Below are 18,226 nucleotides of genomic sequence, written 5' to 3'. Positions count from 1 at the left end.
GCAGTTCGTTCCAGTCAGTGGCAGCAGAGAACTGGAAGGAAAGGCGACCAAGGGAGGAATTGGCTTTGGGGGTGACCCGTGAGATGTACCTGCTGGAGCGTGTGCTACAAGTGGGTGCTGCAATGGTGACCAGCGAGCTGAGATAGGACGGGGCTTTACCTAGCAGAGACTTGTAGATAACCTGTAGCCAGTGGATTTGGCGATGAGTATGAAGCGGGGCCAGCCAACGAGAGGGTACAGGTCACAGTGGTGGGTAGTATATGGGGCTTTGGTGACAAAACGGATGGCACTGTGATAGACTACATCCAGTTTGCTGAGTAGAGTGTTGGAGGCTATTTTATACATGACATCGCCGAAGTCAAGGATCGGTATGATGGTCAGTTTTACGAGGGTATGTTTGGCAGCATGAGTGAAGGAAGCTTTGTTGCGAAATAGGAATCCGATTCTAGATTTAATTTTGGATTGGAGATGCTTAATGTGAGTCTGGAAGGAGAGTTTACGGTCTAACCAGACACCTAGGTATTTGTAGTTATCCACGTATTCTAAGTCAGAGTCGTCCAAAGTAGTGATGCTGGATGGGCGGGAAGGTGCGGGCAATGATCGGTTGAATAGCATGCATTTAGTTTTACTTGAGTTTAAGAGCAGTTGGTGGCCACAGAAGGAGAGTTGTATGGCATTGAAGCTTGTCTGGAGGTTAGTTAACACAGTGTCCATAGAAGGGCCAGAAGTATACAGAATGGTGTCGTCTGCGTAGAGGTGGATTAGAGAATCACCAGCAGCAAGAGCGACATAATTGATGTATACAGAGAAGAGAGTCGGCCGGAGAATTGAACCCTGTGGCACCCCCATAGAGACTGCCAGAGGTCCGGACAACAGGCCCTCCGATTTGACACATGAGCTCTATCAGAGAAGTAGTTGGTGAACCATGCGAGGCAATCATTTGAGAAACCAAGGCTGTTGAGTCTGCCAATAAGAATGTGGTGATTGACAGAGTCGAAAGCCTTGGCCAGGTCGAATAATACAGCTGCACAGTAATGTCTCTTATCGATGGCGGTTATGATATCGTTAAGGACCTTGAGCGTGGCTGAGGTGCACCCATGACCAGCTCGGAAACCAGATAGCATATCGGAGAAGGTACGATGTGATTCAAAATGGTCAGTAATCTGTTTGTTAACTTGGCTTTCGAAGACCTTAGAGATGCAGGGTAGGATAGATATAGGTCTGTAGCAGTTTGGGTCTAGAGTGTCTCCCCCTTTGAAGAGGGGAATGACTGCGGCAGCTTTCCAATCTTTGGGAATCTCAGACGATACGAAAGAGAGGTTGAACAGGCTAGTAATAGGGGTTGCAACAATTTCGGCAGATAATTTAAGAAAGAGAGGGTCCAGATTGTCTAGCCTGTGTGATTTGTAGGGGTCCAGATTTTGCAGCTCTTTCAGAACATCAGCTATCTGGATATGGGTGAAGGAGAAATGGTGGGGGCTTGGGCGGGTTGCTGTGGAGGGTGACGGGTAGTTGACCGGGGTAGGGGTGGCCAGGTGGAAAGCATGGCCAGCCGTAGAGAAATGCTTATTGAAATTCTCCATTATAGTGGATTTGTCGGTTGTAACAGTGTTTCCTAGCCTCAGAGCAGTGGGTAGCTGGGAGGAGGTGCACTTATTCTCCATGGACTTTACAGTGTCCCAGAACTTTTTTGAGTTTTTACTGCAGGATGCAAATTTCTGTTTAAAAAAGCTAGCCTTAGCTTTCCTAACTGCATGTGTATATTGGTTCCTAACTTCCCTGAAAAGTTGCATATCACGGGGGCTATTCGATGCTAATGCAGAACGCCACAGGATGTTTTTGTGCTGGTCAAGGGCAGACAGATCTGGAGTGAACCAAGGGCTATCTATATCTATTCCTGGTTCTACATTTTTTGAATGGGGCATGCCTATTTAAGATGGTGAGGAAGGCACTTTTAAAGAATAACCAGGCATCCTCTACTGTCGGGATGAGGTCAATGATGTTCCAGGATACCCCGGCCAGGTCGATTAGAAAGGCCTGCTCGCAGAAGTGTTTTAGGGAGCGTTTGACAGTGATGAGGGGTGGTCGTTTGCTCGCAGACCCATTATGGATGCAGGCAATGAGGCAGTGATCGCTGAGATCTTGGTTGAAAACAGCAGAGGTGTATTTGGAGGGTGAGTTAGTTAGGATGAATGATATCTATGAGGGTGCCCGTGTTTACGGATTTGGGGTTATATCTGGTAGGTTCATTGATAAATTGTGTGAGATTGAGGGAATCAAGCTTAGATTGTAGGATGGCTGGGGTGTTAAGCATGTCCCAGTTTAGGTCACCTAGCAGCACGAGCTCAGAAGATAGATGGGGGGCAATCAAATCACATATGGTGTCGAGGGCACAGCTGGGGGCAGAGGGTGGTCTATAGCAAGCGGCAACAGTGAGAGACTTGTTTCTGGAAAGGTTAATTTTTAGAAGTAGAAGCTCAAATTGTTTGAGTACAGACCTGGATAGTAAGACAGAACTCTGCAGGTTATCTTTGTAGTAAATTGCAACACCGACCCTTTGGCAGTTCTATCTTGTCGGAAAATGTTATAGTTAGGAATGGAAATTTCAAGGTTTTTGGTGGTCTTCATAAGACAGGATTCAGACAAGGCTAGGACATCCAGATTGGTGCAGTGGGCTAGGGCAGTGAATAAAACAAAGTTAGGGAGGAGGCTTCTAATATTAACATGCATGAAACCAAGGCTTTTACGGTTGCAGTCAACAAATGAGAGAGCCTGGGGGATGGGAGTGGAGGTAGACACTGCAGGGCTTGGATTAACCTCTACATCACCAAAGGAACAGCGGAGGAGTAGGATAAGGGTACGGCTAAAGGCTAACAGAACTGGACACCTAGTACATTTAGAATAGAGAGTAAAAGGAGCAGATTTCTGGGCACGGTAGAATATATTCAAGGCATAATGTACAGACAAAGGTATAGTAGGATGTGAATACAGTGGGGGTAAACCTGTGCACATAGTGATAATGAAAGAGATATTGTCTCTAGAAATAGCATTTAAACCAGATGGTGTCACTGCGTGTGTGGGGGGTGGAACTAAATTGTTAGCCGAGGCGTGTTGAGCAGTGCTAGAGGCTCTACAGTGAAATAAAACAATAGTTACAAACCAGAACAGCAATCGACACGGCATGGTGACGTTAGGGAAAGGCATGAGTAGCCGGGTGATCATACAAGTCCAGCGCGTGGCTTCAGGCAGCTAGCGGCACGGGGCTAGCAGGCTAACAGAAAGGCCTTAGAGGGATGACGCGACGGAGGGAAGTCTGTTGTGGCCCCCTCGTGCAGTTACATCAGCTGACGGATCAGCAGGGTTCCGTGTGGTAAACCAGGCCAATTAGCAAAATATGTATAGTGGCCGAAGAAATATGTCAGAAGGGCCTCTTAAGCCAGCAGTCCAATGTGCTTTAGATAGCTAGCAGGCCGCAGATTAGCGGCTGTGCGTTCAGGGGTCGCTAGCTGCTATAATTCCAGGTGGGAAAAAAATATATAAAAAATATCATAAAAAATGTAACAAAATGTTTAAAAAAATAGGTTCAGAGCTTGCGGTAGGAATCCGGAGATAGAGAAGAATAAGTCCGACTAGCTCTGATTTGAGTCGCGCTGTACAGACTGGCAAGAGTTGTCCGGGATAAAGGTAACAAAGGATAGCTGACTGCTAGCTAGTGGCTTTGGAATGTATTTGATGGGCCTCGTAAGCCAACAGTCCATTGTGCTCTAGACAGCTAGCATTCAGGGGACGTTAGCTGTGAAGGTTGGAAGGTGAGAAGGTTCAGAGCTTGCGATAGGAATCCGGGGATATGGAGAGAAAAATAGGTCCGGTATGCTCTGGTTGAAACGCGTTGTACAGACTGGCGAGAGCTTTCCGAGCTAGAGGTTAGCTGATGACCGTTAGCTGGCTAGTTAGCTGGCTAGTTTATGTTGGAGAGATTCCAGTAATAGAGGAAAATAAAAATATGTTAGAGAAAAAGCAGGTCCACACCACATTGGGTGAGGCGGGTTGCAGGAGAGTATTTTGAAGTAAGGGTTTAGAAAAATATAAAAAGATGTGCGAAGAAAAATATATAAAAATATATATACATGGGACACGACAAGACGAAGGACAAATACGTCTGACTGCTACGCCATCTTGGATTGTGTTGGTCACTGTCACTCAGATATCATTAATGTTGCATAAGTCATGACAAAATGTTTAGAATTGCAGGAAATTAGCTTTAATACTGAAAAAAATTGCTCTGCACCATGGCAAATTTAGTAAAATTGCATGAAATTTGTTATACATTTTTTAAATATTCTATCTCTGCCCATGGCAATACGTGTAGAATTGCAGGAAATAAACATTCAAATATTTTTCTCTCCGACTTCATGGGGGCCACAAAAAAAAATTGACCTCTTGGTGGGGGGGTTTGCCAACCAAATCTCGCTAAGGGCCCCCAAAAGGCCAGAGGCCCTGACAATGAAAATGTGGCCTTAAGCAAGGAATAAACTCTAACACGGAACCCAAACCGGCTGCGCGTGTGCGCCATCGTGCGCTATCGTGCATACATTTATTTTGCCCCCCCACACCAAACGCGATCACGACACACAGGTTAAAATATCAAGACAAACTCTGAACCAATGACATTAATTTGGGGACAGGTCGAAAATCATTAAACATGTATGGCAATTTAGCTAGTTAGCTTGCACTTGCTAGCTAACGTTAATTTGTCAAATTTAGCTAGCTTGCTGTTGCTAGCTAATTTGTCCTGGGATATAAACATTGAGTTTTTATTTTACCTGAAATGCACAAGGACCTCTACTCCGACAATTAATCCGCACATAAAACGGCTAACCGAATCGTTTCTAGTCATCTCTCCTCCTTCCAGGCCTTTTCATCGTTTAACTTATATGGTGATCGCATCTAAACTTTCATTGTATTTATTACCACGACTACCGGCAAAACAGTTAGTCTTTCAGTCACCCACGTCGGTATAACCAATGAGGAGATGGCACGTGGGTACCTGCTTCTATAAACCAATGAGGAGATGAGAGAGGCAGGACTTTCAGCGCAATCTGCGTCAGAAATAGGAATGAGTTCTATTTTAGCCCTTGGCGTCACAGATGCTCGTTGGCGCGTGCGAGCAGTGTGGGTGCAATATTGAATAACATGCATTTCTACATTTATTTTGCGACGCTCGCACATGCGACGTGTCCGGTCTGGTCAGCATGTTACACTGCTAGCTGGGTAAGGCTCTGAAGCTTACCTGCTCCCAGATTGTTGCATGAATAGTATGACAGCGGATTTGGTACTGTGACAGAAAAATATGAATTTCCATTGAACTGTTAAAGAGCTATTCAGTGGTACCTTGGTTATGAATGATGTTGAATAAATGCGTTATGACGGTTGTTTATAAATTATACTGGAACACACATAAAGGTGTTATACCTGGTTTCTTAACTAAGTTTCTTGATGCACCCATCCCGTTAGCGGGATCATTTTCATCAACATCCACTGAATTGCAGAGCGCCAAATTCAAATTAAATTACTAAAAATATTACATTTTCAAGAAATCACAAGTGCAATATAGCAAAACACAGCTTAGCTTGTTGTTAACCCACCTGGCGTGTCAGATTTCAATAAAGCTTTTCGGCGAAAGCATACCAAGCGTTTATGTAAGAACATCTCTCTCAGAAGACAAAATATTACAAACAGCTAGCAGCCAAGTAGATTGGTCACGAAAGTCAGAAAAGCAATAAATTAAATTGCTTACCTTTGATGATCTTCAGATGTTTGCACTCACGAGACTCCCAGTTACACAATAAATGTTCCTTTTGTTCCATAAAGATTATTTTTATATCCAAAATACCTCCATTTGTTTGGCTCGTTATGTTCAGAAACATCGCATGTCACGACATCGCAGACAAAAATTCCAAATAGTATCCGTAAAGTGCGTAGAAAGATGTCAAATGTTTTTTATAATCAATCCTCAGGTTGTTTTTACAATATATAATCGATAATATGTCAATCGGAATGTAGCTTCTTCCATAGGAGAGAGAGAGAAAATGGCTGTTGCGCATGAAAAACTCTGCTGGCACCCAGCCATCCACTGACGCGATGGGTTCTTTCTCGCTCATTTGTCAAAATAAAAGCCTGAAACTATGTCTAAAGACTGTTCACACCTTGTGGAAGCCATAGGAAAGGGAATCTGGTTGATATCCCTTTAAATGGAGGCAAGGCATCCAATGGAACAGAGAGCTTTCAGGAAAAACAGGACTTCCTTGTTGGATTTTCCTCAGGTTTTCGCCTGCAATATCAGTTCTGTTATACTCACAGACAATATTTTGACCGTTTTGGAAACTTTTAGAGTGTTTTCTATCCTGATCTGACAATTATATGCATATTCTAGTTCCTGGGCCTGAGAAATAGGGCAGTTTCAAATGGGTACGTTTTTTAGCCAAAAACGAAAATACTGCCCCCTACACTCAAGATGTTTTAAAGACCCCTTCATATAAGGTGTTGCCAAAATAAATGTGTGATTAATTTTATATCAAATAAACTCTAATATAGTGTGTGATTGCAAGGTCTCTACTGTACAAGTGTATTTGCAAAGGGACATTAATTTGTGTTTATTGAAATGAGACCGAAATTAACATCATTGCTTCTGTGGGATATAGACCTCATTCAGTCAGGATTATTTCAACAGATTACCCTGAGTGGCAACCTGGTCTCAGAGCATTTCATATTATTCTGTAAGTAAATCCAAATACTCTACATAGTATATGTTACTTTTCATATTGCATGTATTCATATGTGGATGTCAATCACCCATTTCATATATGTTACGAATGACAAAAATCGTATTATATGTTACGAATTTGCAAAATATACAACACATAAAACATACTATATGTTACAAATGAGCAAATTCTAGCTAGGTGGCTAACATTAGATAGCTGGCTAACATTAATTAGGCTAGGGGTTAGGTATAGGTTAGGGTTAAGTTTAAGAGTTAGGTTAAAGGGTTTAGGTTAGGGTTAACTAAAATGGTTAAGGTTAGGGTTAGCTAACAGGCTACATAGTTACTAGATGTTGAATGTTGTTAAAATGTTAAAGTTGTCTGTTATGAGTTTGCTTTAAGTAATCATCGGTCTTATGTAACCATACCAAACGTAACACATAATACTCATTTAAGTGTCCCAGATTTACATTTACTATGTTACGTCTAGTCTATGAGACCAGGTTGTGAGTGCCAGTCAAAATATGATTTGCACATACACTACATGGCCAAAAGTAGATAGACACCCCTTCAAATCAGTGGATTCGTCCATTTCAGCCACACCCGTTGCTGAAATGTGTCAGTAAAACATAATTTTATACTGCATAGCACAAGTGATGTGTGGTTATGGAAACATATCAGACTGACCATAAAAGGGTTTGGGGCTGGTCCAAAAACATCTGTGGCTGAAGCTGTAGAAGCCCAGGCCTAATGACGCCACTGGTATTGCACTGTCGACTTAGTGTATGTAAACTTCTGGCCCACTGGAATTGTGATACAGGGAATTCTATGTGAAATAATCTGTCTCTAAACAATTGTTGTAAAAATGACTTGTGTCATGCACAAAGTAGATGTCCTAACCGACTTGCCAAAACTATAGTTTGTTAACAAGAAATTAGTGGAATGGTTGAAAAACAACTTTTAATGACACCAACCTAAGTGTATGTAAGCTTCCGACTTCAACTGTATAATTAAATCAATTTCTAGCCTGGTTCTTGGAAGATGTAGTGTTGAAGAGTACAAATGACAAAAAAAAGCACTCAATAACCGCGTTCCCATCAAGTGTATATGGGAGTAAAGCCATATCGTATAAAAATAAAATCATGACAGCTGTAATGAAACAGGAAGTTTCGGTACAATTGTATAAATGCCGACCGATAATTTATTTGTTCAACATGGTGGGATCTTTTTGTGTCGGTAAATTATGCGGTAAAGGAGGTAGAAACTACTTTATGCGCAAATATTGATTTAATAACCATCAATATTATTTCGCCACTACGGCAAATTTACTGCCATACCTCCCTAATCTTACTTCATTTGCACATACTGTATATAGATTTTTTTCTACTGTATTATTGACTGTATGTTTGTTTATTCCATGTGTAACTCTGTGTTGTTGTATGTGTCGCACTGCTTTGCTTTATCTTGGCCAGGTCGCAGTTGTAAATGAGAACTTGTTCTCAACTGGCCTACATGGTTAAATAAAGGTGAAAAAAATAAATAATAATAAGTAAATTGGAGTTATGCGATGATATGGTGTGTGGTCCTCCCACTACGGCTCGGGAAATAATGCAGTTTATTAGGCTACACATTAAATAAGTTATAAAGAACTTCATAGGGTAATGAAAGTGCACGGTGATTAGTTTGATACACCTTTTCCATAAATATTGACGGTCTTTTTCTGATCGATGCTTAATTGCCATTTTGACAAATAAGTAATCTCATCATGTCGACTCACTAGCCTACCCGTACTGTATCTGCCAGCTGTTGGCTAGAGCGCACGTGCCAAGACCAGAGTAGGCATATTTGCTATTTTACGCAACAGTTTTTGTGACAAAACTATTCGTAGAGTTGAAAATGCATTGGATACACATTGAACTCTAGATTTTTTTCTCTCTCCCGTTTATGAAAACGAAAAACGACATGTTGTGTGCACTACGTCATCACGTAGATAAAAAAAACTGAAACAAGTCAATTTGGTGGAAATACACCACTGGTAGGAAAATGAACACATATCTTCATGCAGATTTTTGAATATTTGCATGAAAATCTGTCGCCAATTGGATGGAAACCTAGATAATGCTAGCAAGGCTTTAGTGAGGACAGAACAAGTGGGTATGTTCCATGTTTAATTTCCAAATAACTGATGGCAAAAACAATGAGAATATTTACATACATTCGCATAAGCACTCATGGTCTCTGTACAAAGAAATATACATGCAAAAGTAAAGAAAATAACGTGAAATAAAACCCTTTAAAAATCATGATGTATTTAATGTATAAAACAGGATGAGATTGGCACAAAAAAAGGACAAGAAACATAAAAAAACAACTCAGTCCACATTCCCATATTTCAACATCCTTATACAACTTTACAAAAAATGGATTTAGAAATAAATTAAAGGACATGATATGGTATGGGAATGTACAGGTAACCTGACAATGGGCCACTTCTCTCCCTCCCTCCCTCCCTAACAGAAGGAAATATTCCAGTTTTGCATGTTCCTATCAGATAAATCACCATACTTCCTGACAGCATGGGCTGGTCAATGAGCCTTTTCTCTTTCTCTCTCTGCCAGAAGGAAATTTAGCAAGTTCCTATCAGGTGACTCACTATACCAGTATACTATACCCAAATTGAACCAGGTTGTCTGTCGCAACCCAATATTTGTATTGCAAAAATTAATAGCCAAAATAGAATCTGGAAAACTATTTTTAATGCTATGTTGATAGTAGATGTTGCAATTATATGACAAGGGAACAACATTCCCACCTCTTTCATTGTCAACATTTTGCCCACATTCTTGATGAAGAATGTTAATAAACTCACTGGTTTGAGACCACAAAATCAACCAAATTAGCACGGCTAATAGCTTTTTTGAAAATACTGTCATTGAAGAAAAATTAAAGATTAAATTATATATATTTTTTATTTCACTATCCTTTCTACACACTTTCAACTGGTCATTTAAGTTCAGACTGGAGTATTTTTTTATTGTAAAAATTAAATACCATTTTTTTTTACTCAGACACCCGTGACCCATTCAAAACCTGCACTATAATTCCCTAACAGCAAACATAGCAACAACACATTTAATTATATGACAAATCTAACTGTTTGGCCATATAGTGTTCTAATAAAACATTCCACTACCTTTTACCCCAAACTATGGCATCAACTCAAATCTGGTAACAGGACATTTGATTCAGAGATGATGCAGATTTTCCCAAAACCTAATGGTTAATGTCCAGATTGGGGCTAGGGTTAAACCACTAAATTACCCCCCATTCAACCCAAAGGAACAATGTCTGTAGACATCTATCATAAACACCAGAATCATTCATCAGTGTTGTGTTTGTAAGCATGTTGTAGAGCAAGGCTCTCCAACCCTGTTCCCAGAGCTACCGTCCTGTAGGTTTTTCGACTCCAACCCTGTTCCCAGAGCTACCGTCCTGTAGGTTTTCGACTCCAACCCTGTTCCCAGAGCTACCGTCCTGTAGGTTTTCGACCCCAACCCTGTTCCCAGAGCTACCGTCCTGTAGGTTTTCGACCCCAACCCTAATATAGCGCCTCGGATTCTAATAATTAGCTGGTTATTAAGCTGGATCAGGTTAGTTGCAACTGGGGTTGGAACGAAAACCTACAGGACAATAGCTCTCTGGGAACAGGGTTGGAGAGCCCTGTAGTAGGTTTAGTATGAGGTTAGACAGCAAGCTAGAGGCACCTATAGGTCAAATCATAGCTAGTTCCAACATAGGGCCCTGGTCTAAAGTGGGGCACTGGATGGGGAATAAGGTCCTATTTGAGATGCAGCCCAGGTGTTTGACACAGCACACTTAATCATCTCAATCATGAGAAACAGCTGTAATAGGATCTCTTTTTACATAAATAACTTCATATAAAAGGGGTTTTGCATTCAGCTCATTAACACGATGGCATCCTATTCCCTTTGTAATGCACAACTTTTGACTTGGGCCCTGGTAGGGCTTTATAAAGGGAATAGGGTGCCATTTGGGATGCACTCGAGAACTCCCAATAAGACAAGCCCTCGGGAAGAGAGTGCCAAGTCTTGTTTTAACACTTGACACAGGTCGCATGTAGAAGCAGTAATCAGTGAGTGGACATGACCTATTTTTCAACAGTAGTCTACAATGGTCTAGATTAAACAGGTAGGTGAAGTTCCGAAACCCCCTGCATTTCCAGAGATCCAAGCCAAAAGTGGAGATCGTTATTGCCTTGTAGACTGGCTAAAGTTACCGTAACACCAGAATCAAACCAGACCATAACTTCCAGTCAAACAAAGTGTAAACAACCCTTTTTAGGGTTCCATAGCGTAAAACATTAGAAATAAAGTGAAATGTCATTAATTCATAAAAATATCATTAAAACAATAGCGTAGGACAGGGAAGGTAATGCTGGGACAACTTTGGTATTTCAGAAAACTTCTATAGAAAAATAAAAAGTGACAAATAAAAAATGATTCATTGATCTAGCCATAAGTGCCATGTAGAGGGCGACCCCAGAAGGTTAGGTTACCTAGAAAGTGATAACCATAGGATTCGAATGTCCTATGGGGACACTCAAAATGGCCACCAGCACCCATTATGGCATCACTGACCTGAATGGGGATGTCCGTTCTACTCATTCTAATTCTATGGTGATTAACACCCCAACAGGGTCATAGGTCAAATAATGAGGACTACTACCAGCGGAGCTTGCAGTACCAAGTACATGCTTTTATCTCTATTTATTACATGTACAACAGATGTCTTCATAAATAGTTGCATAAAATGTTAAAGCCGCAACATTGCACATGATAAGAATGGGGGAAACATAACATACATTGAGTGCATTTACAGTATTCTGTCTTCCTGCTCCTTTTCCTCATTCACTCTCCATCCGATTGACCATCTCTGCTGCCACTCAGGCTCAGTCGCCCAATTGGTGATCTACTACATTTCATTTGCAGGATTATTTAGTCCCAAGAATGTTCTCAAAAGCAGGCGGCCATTTTGAAACAGGAGGGACAGAAGGCAGTTAAGAGTCTATATACAAAGTAAGGCTTAATCATCTTAAATCTGCGCAACACCATTTTTGTTTTCTAGTAAAAGCAAAAACAAAACAAATCATTCTTTTCTGTTGTTGAGACTTTGCAGCAGTCAGCAGAATCTCTATCTTTACTTAGATTAAGGTTTCTTAGATTAAGTACATAAGCGCAGCAATTGGAAAACTCTGATTAGACATAAAACTATCTCAACAAAGTGGAGGAGCTCAGTCAATGGATGAGTCCTCTCCGGGCTGTAAAGTAGCGTAGCGACTTTCTACTGCTGAGCGTTTTTCTTCAATCTTCTTTTGAAATGTTCATTTGAGTTTTGTTGTTTTTTTCAAAAACTTTTTCAAAAAGTTGTGAACAATATTCTCTCTCTTTATACATTGGTTCTTTAAGAAAGGGGGTGTCTCAAAAGTCTTTGAGTCACATATTGTAAAAGCACAAAAACAAAACGGCTCTCTCTTTCTCTGGCAACAAGAGGGAAGGGATGGTTGCTTTGTGCTAACACTAGCTTCCTTGGCAACACTCTCTCCTCTGAAATCTCTGTTTGTTTGACTCTCAGTAAGATAGAGGACAAATATGTTACTCCATCGATTTGTCAGTATTTTTCTTGTTTTAGATTTTTTCTTCTTTCGAAAATCAGTTTTAGTGTAAACAAGCAAGCAGCAGTAGACTGGTGAGGACATTGTCATCCTTGTTTTGATTGGCTAAGAACTCAGTGTGTGTTCTCTCAGGGAATACTCTGATTGGCTAAGGACCTCTAGGCCTACAGGCCTCATGTTTTGATTGGTTGAAGGACCACAGGACTCTTTAAAACCACAACATATCTGAAAGAGGATGAGATAAGCAAATTTCATTTTCACCCCACATAATTCTTTCTCTGAGATGCCCAGTCCCAAATCAACCCCTAGTCACTACCCCCTAGTCACCTCATATAGATCTGAAAGGATTTGGATAGGTCTAAGCAATATGGTTCTATCAATCCCATCTCCACCTTGTCTTCTGAGAGGTTAGGTGGAAATAATATTGCTCATACCTATTAAATCTTCTTAGATCTACACAAGCAGCTAGTGGGAATGTAGCGAGGAGTCTGTTTGGGACTGGACGTCCTGTTCTCTCCTTCCTATTAGGGTGGTGGGAGGGGGCATCTCTCTCCATCGCTCCATCCCTCACTCAGGCCAGTGGCTGTAGCCGGCTGTGTAGTAAGCTCTGTACCCCTCCAATGGGCTTTGCGTCTGTCTGGTGCTTCCTCCTGTCTATGAACAGCACTAGGCGAGACGTGTCCAAACACCCACCTTCCACCCTACCCTGTCCCTGGACGTCTGCTAACTTGGCCTGGCCCTGGACCCAGGGCTCCTGCAGACATAGCCCAGCCGGAGGCCTCCTGGATGGGTCGGCCCTCAGCAGCAGGCAGACAAACTCCCGGGCCCCCTGGGTCACGCCCTTGAAGTAGTGGTGAGGGAAGCTGAAGTCTAGCTGACAGATGTTCAGACACGTCTCCTCCACGCTCTCATCCAGGAAAGGAGAGGCCCCGCTCAGGAGGACATAGGTCACAACCCCCAGACTCCAGAGGTCAGAGGTCAGGGCGGCCGGCTCCCCCAGGACCAGCTCGGGGGAGGAAAACTCTGGGCTTCCCAGGAGAGGGTGGATGTAGTGGGCACTGTTGAGCTGGACGGCATCCCCGAAGTCAGTCAGTTTGACCACGGGCTGGCCGGACGAGTTGTGGGACACCAACAGGTTCTCAGGCTGGGGGAGAGGAGGGAAAGAGGGAGGAGAAGGAGGGAGAGCGATATGGGGGAGGGAGAGTATAAATAGAAGGTTTAGAAAAGAGAGAGGTGGAGAGAAAGTGAGAGAAAACAGAGGGGAGATATGGGAGAGTATAAATAGAAGTGAGAATGGAGACATTAAAAGTATAGAGATAGGAAGAATGGAGACATTAAAAGGATAGAGATAGGAAGAATGGAGATATGAAGGAGAGAAATAGAAAGAAGAGACAGAATTGAAAAGAAAGATGATGAATACCACAGTACAGTACCTTCAAGTCCAGATGGGCTATCCTACAGTTGTGTAGGTAATGTAAAGCTTCTAGGATGTTCCGTAGGTAGCTGGCCACTTTCTCTTCAGTCAGATTCCCCCAGCTGACTATGTAGTCCAGAAGACGACCCTGGTCAACCCTGTAGAGAGAAACACACATGCACACGGGTCAAGCAGATCTGTGAGAATGTTGAATGCTACTCTGTGTGTGTGTGTATTCACATCTCCAGGACCAATCTGTAGCTGAAGAGGTCTAGGAGTGCTACCAGGTGTGTGTGTTCATGTTGAGCGATTAACCAAAATGGAAATGGAGAAGAGACAGAAGAATCTGCGATGGAGAGGGATATAGAGCAGTTGCTTCGTGAGGTATCTCTACCTGAACATATGATCTAAGTGATTGATAGTTGGTATTCAGCAGTCATAAAAGTATTCCTTATGTACTTTGAAGAACTACTAAAATATTGATTTTGTCAGACAGCAATGGCAGCAGCTCTACAGAGATGAGATGATGACTTGGAATGAAATAATAAAGTCATCAAATAAAACAAATGTAATATACACTGAGTGTACAAAACATTAAGAACACCTGCCCTTTCCATGGCATAGTCTGACCAGGTGAAAAATATGATTCCTTATTGATGACACCTAAATCCACTTCAATCAGTATAGATGAAGGGGAGGAGACAGGTTAAATAAGGATTTAAGCCTTGAGACAATGGAGACATGGATTGTGTATGTGTGCCATTCAGAGTGAATGGGCAAGACAAAATATTGAAGTGCCTTTGAATGGGATATGGTAGCAGGTACCAGACGCACTGGTTTAAGTGTGTCAAGAATTGCAACGCTGCTAAATTTTCACACGTAACAGTTTCCCGTGTGTATCAAGAATGGCCCAACACCCAAAGGACATCTAGCCAACTTGACACAACTGCAGGAAGCAATGGAGTCAACATGCGCCGGCATTCCTGTGGAATGCTTTCGACACCTTGTAGAATCCATACCCCGACGAATTGAGGCTGTTCTGAGGGCAAAATGGGGTGCAACTCAATATTAGGAAGGTGTTCCTACTGTGTTGTACACTCAGTGTACACAACAGCTGAAATATTTCATTCAATTACAGTAATGTGAATAAATGATGGTTAATAAGTGATAAGCAGTAATGGGCAGTCACTACCACCATGGGCCTAATTGTTTTATTCTGTGTTGTTAGAGAATTCAGTCCACAAAGTGCATAGTGCATTTCATGTAAAAAAAAAATATATATATATATATTGAAATCGAAAAAACTTTAAACTTTTTTATAATCGAACTGACCTCAAAAAGCACTAATCACTCAGCACTAGTGTGTGTGTGTGTGTGTGTGTGTGTGTGTGTAACTCACATCTCCAGGACCAGTACGTAGCTGCTGGGGGTCTCATACGTGTCCAGCAGTCTGACAAGGTGTGTGTGTTTTAGTCTCTGTAGCAGGCTGAGCTCCTGGGTCACCTGGTCTCTCTTCATCAGCTTCTTATTGACCAGCTTGACCGCCACCGTGCGTTTGCTTGACTTGTGGTCACAACGCTTGACCACAGAGAACCGGCCCCTGGGGCAAGGAGAAGAGGTTACGGTGGTCATCTTCAGGCTGATTCTTCATCATTATCATTGAAACGTCATTAATAACCCCTTAAGGTCGATCTCCCGACCCGTGGTTATCAAATTAAGCATAATATAAAAATGTGTTAGTTTAAGCTATAGATATGGCTTTGGTTTTTGCATTGGATGCGTCTCAATCCACCACATCCACCTATGTAACACTTTCACATTTGAGGTGAAAGATGACAGAGCTAGAGCGGTGTTTGTCAGACCATGAGACATACCGAAAATCGGTCTTCTCACAAAATAAGGGGTTAAATACATGTCAATAAAAATAACACATTTTTCCTGATCTTTCTTATACCTCTCAGACACTTCAGAACAAACTTCCTTTAGGTTTTTTGGGGGGACTATCTTTTGTTCCATGTAGTGAATCTGTTATTCAATGTGTTTGTATGGGCTAACAGCAGTAAGGCCCAAAACATTTTTTTTCATCAAATACATATACATTACAAGTCAAACGTTTGGACACCTACTCATTCAAGGATTCTTCTTCATTTTTACTATTTTCTACAGTATATAATAATAGTGAAGACGTCAAAACTATGAAATAACACATATGGAATCATGTAGTAACCAAAAAAAGTGTTAAACAAATCAAAATATATTTTATATTTGAGATTCTTCAAAGTAGCCACCCTTTGCCTTGATGACAGCTTTGCACACTCTTGGCATTCTCTCAACCAGCTTCACCTGGAATGCTTTTCCAACAGTCTTGAAGGAGTTCCCACATATGCTGAGCACTTGTTGGCTGCTTTTCCGTCCAACTCATCCCAAACCATCTCAACTGGGTTGAGGTCGGGTGATTACGGAGGCCAGGTAAATCTGATGCAGCACTCCATCACTCTCCTTCTTGATCAAATAGCCCTTACACAGCGTGTTTTGGGTCAGCGTCCCGTTGAAAAACAAATGATAAGCGCAAACCAGAAGGGATGCTGTATCGCTGCAGAATGCTGTGGTATCCATGCTGGTTAAGTGTGCCTTAAATTCGAAATAAATCACGACAGTGTCACCAGCAAAGCACCATCACACCTCCTCCTCCATGCTTCACAGTTGGAACCACACATGTGGAGATCATCCGTAAACAAGGCGGTTGGAACCAAAAATCTCAACTGTGACTCATCAGAACAAAGATTTCCACTGGTCTAATGTCCATTGCTCGTGTTTCTTGGCCGAAGCAAGTTTCTTTTTTTATTGGAGTCCTTTAGTGGTGGTTTCTTTGTAGCAATTCGACAATGAAACCCTGATTCACGCAGTCTCCTCTGAACAGTTGATGTTGAGATGTGTCTGTTACTTGAACTCTGGATTTATTTGGGCTGCAATCTGAGGTGCAGTAAACTCTATCTAATGAACTTATCCTCTGCAGCAGAGGTAACTCTGGGTCTTCCTTTCCTGTGGCGGTCCTCATGAGAGACAGTTTCATCATAGAGCTTGATGGTTTTTGTGACTGCACTTGAAGAAACTTTCAAAGTTCTTGACATTTGACGCATTGACTGACCTTCATGTCTTAAAGTAAACTGTCGTTTTTCATTGCGTATTTGAGCTGTTCTTGCCATAATATGGACTTGGTCTTTTACTAAACAGGGCCATCTTCTGTATACCACCCTTACCTTGTAACAACACAACTAATTGGCTCAAACGCATTATGAAGGAAAGAAATTCGACAAATTAACTTACCAAGGCACACCTGTTAATTGAAAAGCATTCCAAGTGACTACCTCATGAAGCTGGTTGAGAGAATGCCAAGAGTGTGCAAACCTGTCATCAAGGGAGAAGGTGGCTACTTTGAAGAAAAATACATAACACCTTTTTGGTTACTACATGATTCCATATGTGTTATTTCATAGTTTTGATGTCTTCACTATTATTTTACAATGTAGAATATAATTTTAAAAAACGGGAAAATAATTGAATGAGTGTGTGTCCGAACTTTTGACTGTAGATTTTTTTTATACTTCAAGGGGTCTTAAAATTCTAAATCAAATACCAACATTATCCTTGCTATGACACCTCCTTAAAATGTTTTATATAGCTAAGCAGTACCCCTCCCCTCCCCCAGCTTAGACAGGGTTTAGACTCTTTAGTTATGTACAAGAGTACACACTCACCTAGGGGTGTCAAGAACAGAGTGTACTGTACCTGCCCAGCTCTGCCACCTCAGTGTAGTGGGACTCAAAGTTGTCCTTCCAGCTCACCCTGACCCCATCATTGGACACAGCTACACACAAAAGGGGAATAGTACAGTTAGAAGAGCCGAGTCATTTTGACTCAATATGAATTCAAAATATCTCTGCCATTTTTAAAGTCATGCCCCCCTCCATACTTGACTTTTCCTAAATATGCAAGTCATTTATCGTTACATGACATTTATTACTGCTTAATTACTGGCCTGTGCCAGTATGTATGTACGTGTGTGTGTGGTCTTACCTAGCACTCTGAGGATGGCTGATGATGTCACTGAGCCCAGGTCGTTAGCGGCGACGCAGGTGTAAACACCGTCGTCCACCGAAGACACACCTACTATCCTCAGTGTCGCCTCGCCCGTCTCACTGTCACTCACACACACACACACACACACACACACACACACACACACACACACACACACACACACACACACACACACACACACACACACACACACACACACACACACACACACACACACACACACACACACACACACACTTTAACAGCCAATAACCTT

The 18,226-nt window shown here is 41.9% G+C and overlaps 1 protein-coding gene across 4 annotated transcripts in view; it reads right to left on the bottom strand.

Moving 5' to 3' along the window:
• Positions 1-11,518: 11,518 nt before the first annotated feature.
• Positions 11,519-18,226, bottom strand: part of LOC139373626 (triple functional domain protein) — a 130,879-nt gene continuing 124,171 nt past the window's right edge. For all 4 annotated transcript variants that reach the window (XM_071114346.1, XM_071114347.1, XM_071114349.1 and 1 more), the window contains 5 exons: positions 17,947-18,068; positions 17,659-17,737; positions 15,269-15,469; positions 13,889-14,027; positions 11,519-13,599 (listed from right to left, as the gene is read on the bottom strand). In XM_071114346.1, coding sequence (XP_070970447.1) covers positions 13,027-13,599; positions 13,889-14,027; positions 15,269-15,469; positions 17,659-17,737; positions 17,947-18,068 — 1,114 coding nt within the window. In that variant the 3' untranslated portion in view covers positions 11,519-13,026. The remainder of the gene's footprint in view (positions 13,600-13,888; positions 14,028-15,268; positions 15,470-17,658; positions 17,738-17,946; positions 18,069-18,226) is intronic.

This window comes from Oncorhynchus clarkii, chromosome 18, assembly GCF_045791955.1.
Source record: "Oncorhynchus clarkii lewisi isolate Uvic-CL-2024 chromosome 18, UVic_Ocla_1.0, whole genome shotgun sequence".
Lineage (NCBI taxonomy): Eukaryota > Metazoa > Chordata > Actinopteri > Salmoniformes > Salmonidae > Oncorhynchus > Oncorhynchus clarkii.
The sequence above is the reverse complement of the archived record's forward strand: the minus strand, read 5'-3'. Positions and strand labels throughout refer to the sequence as shown.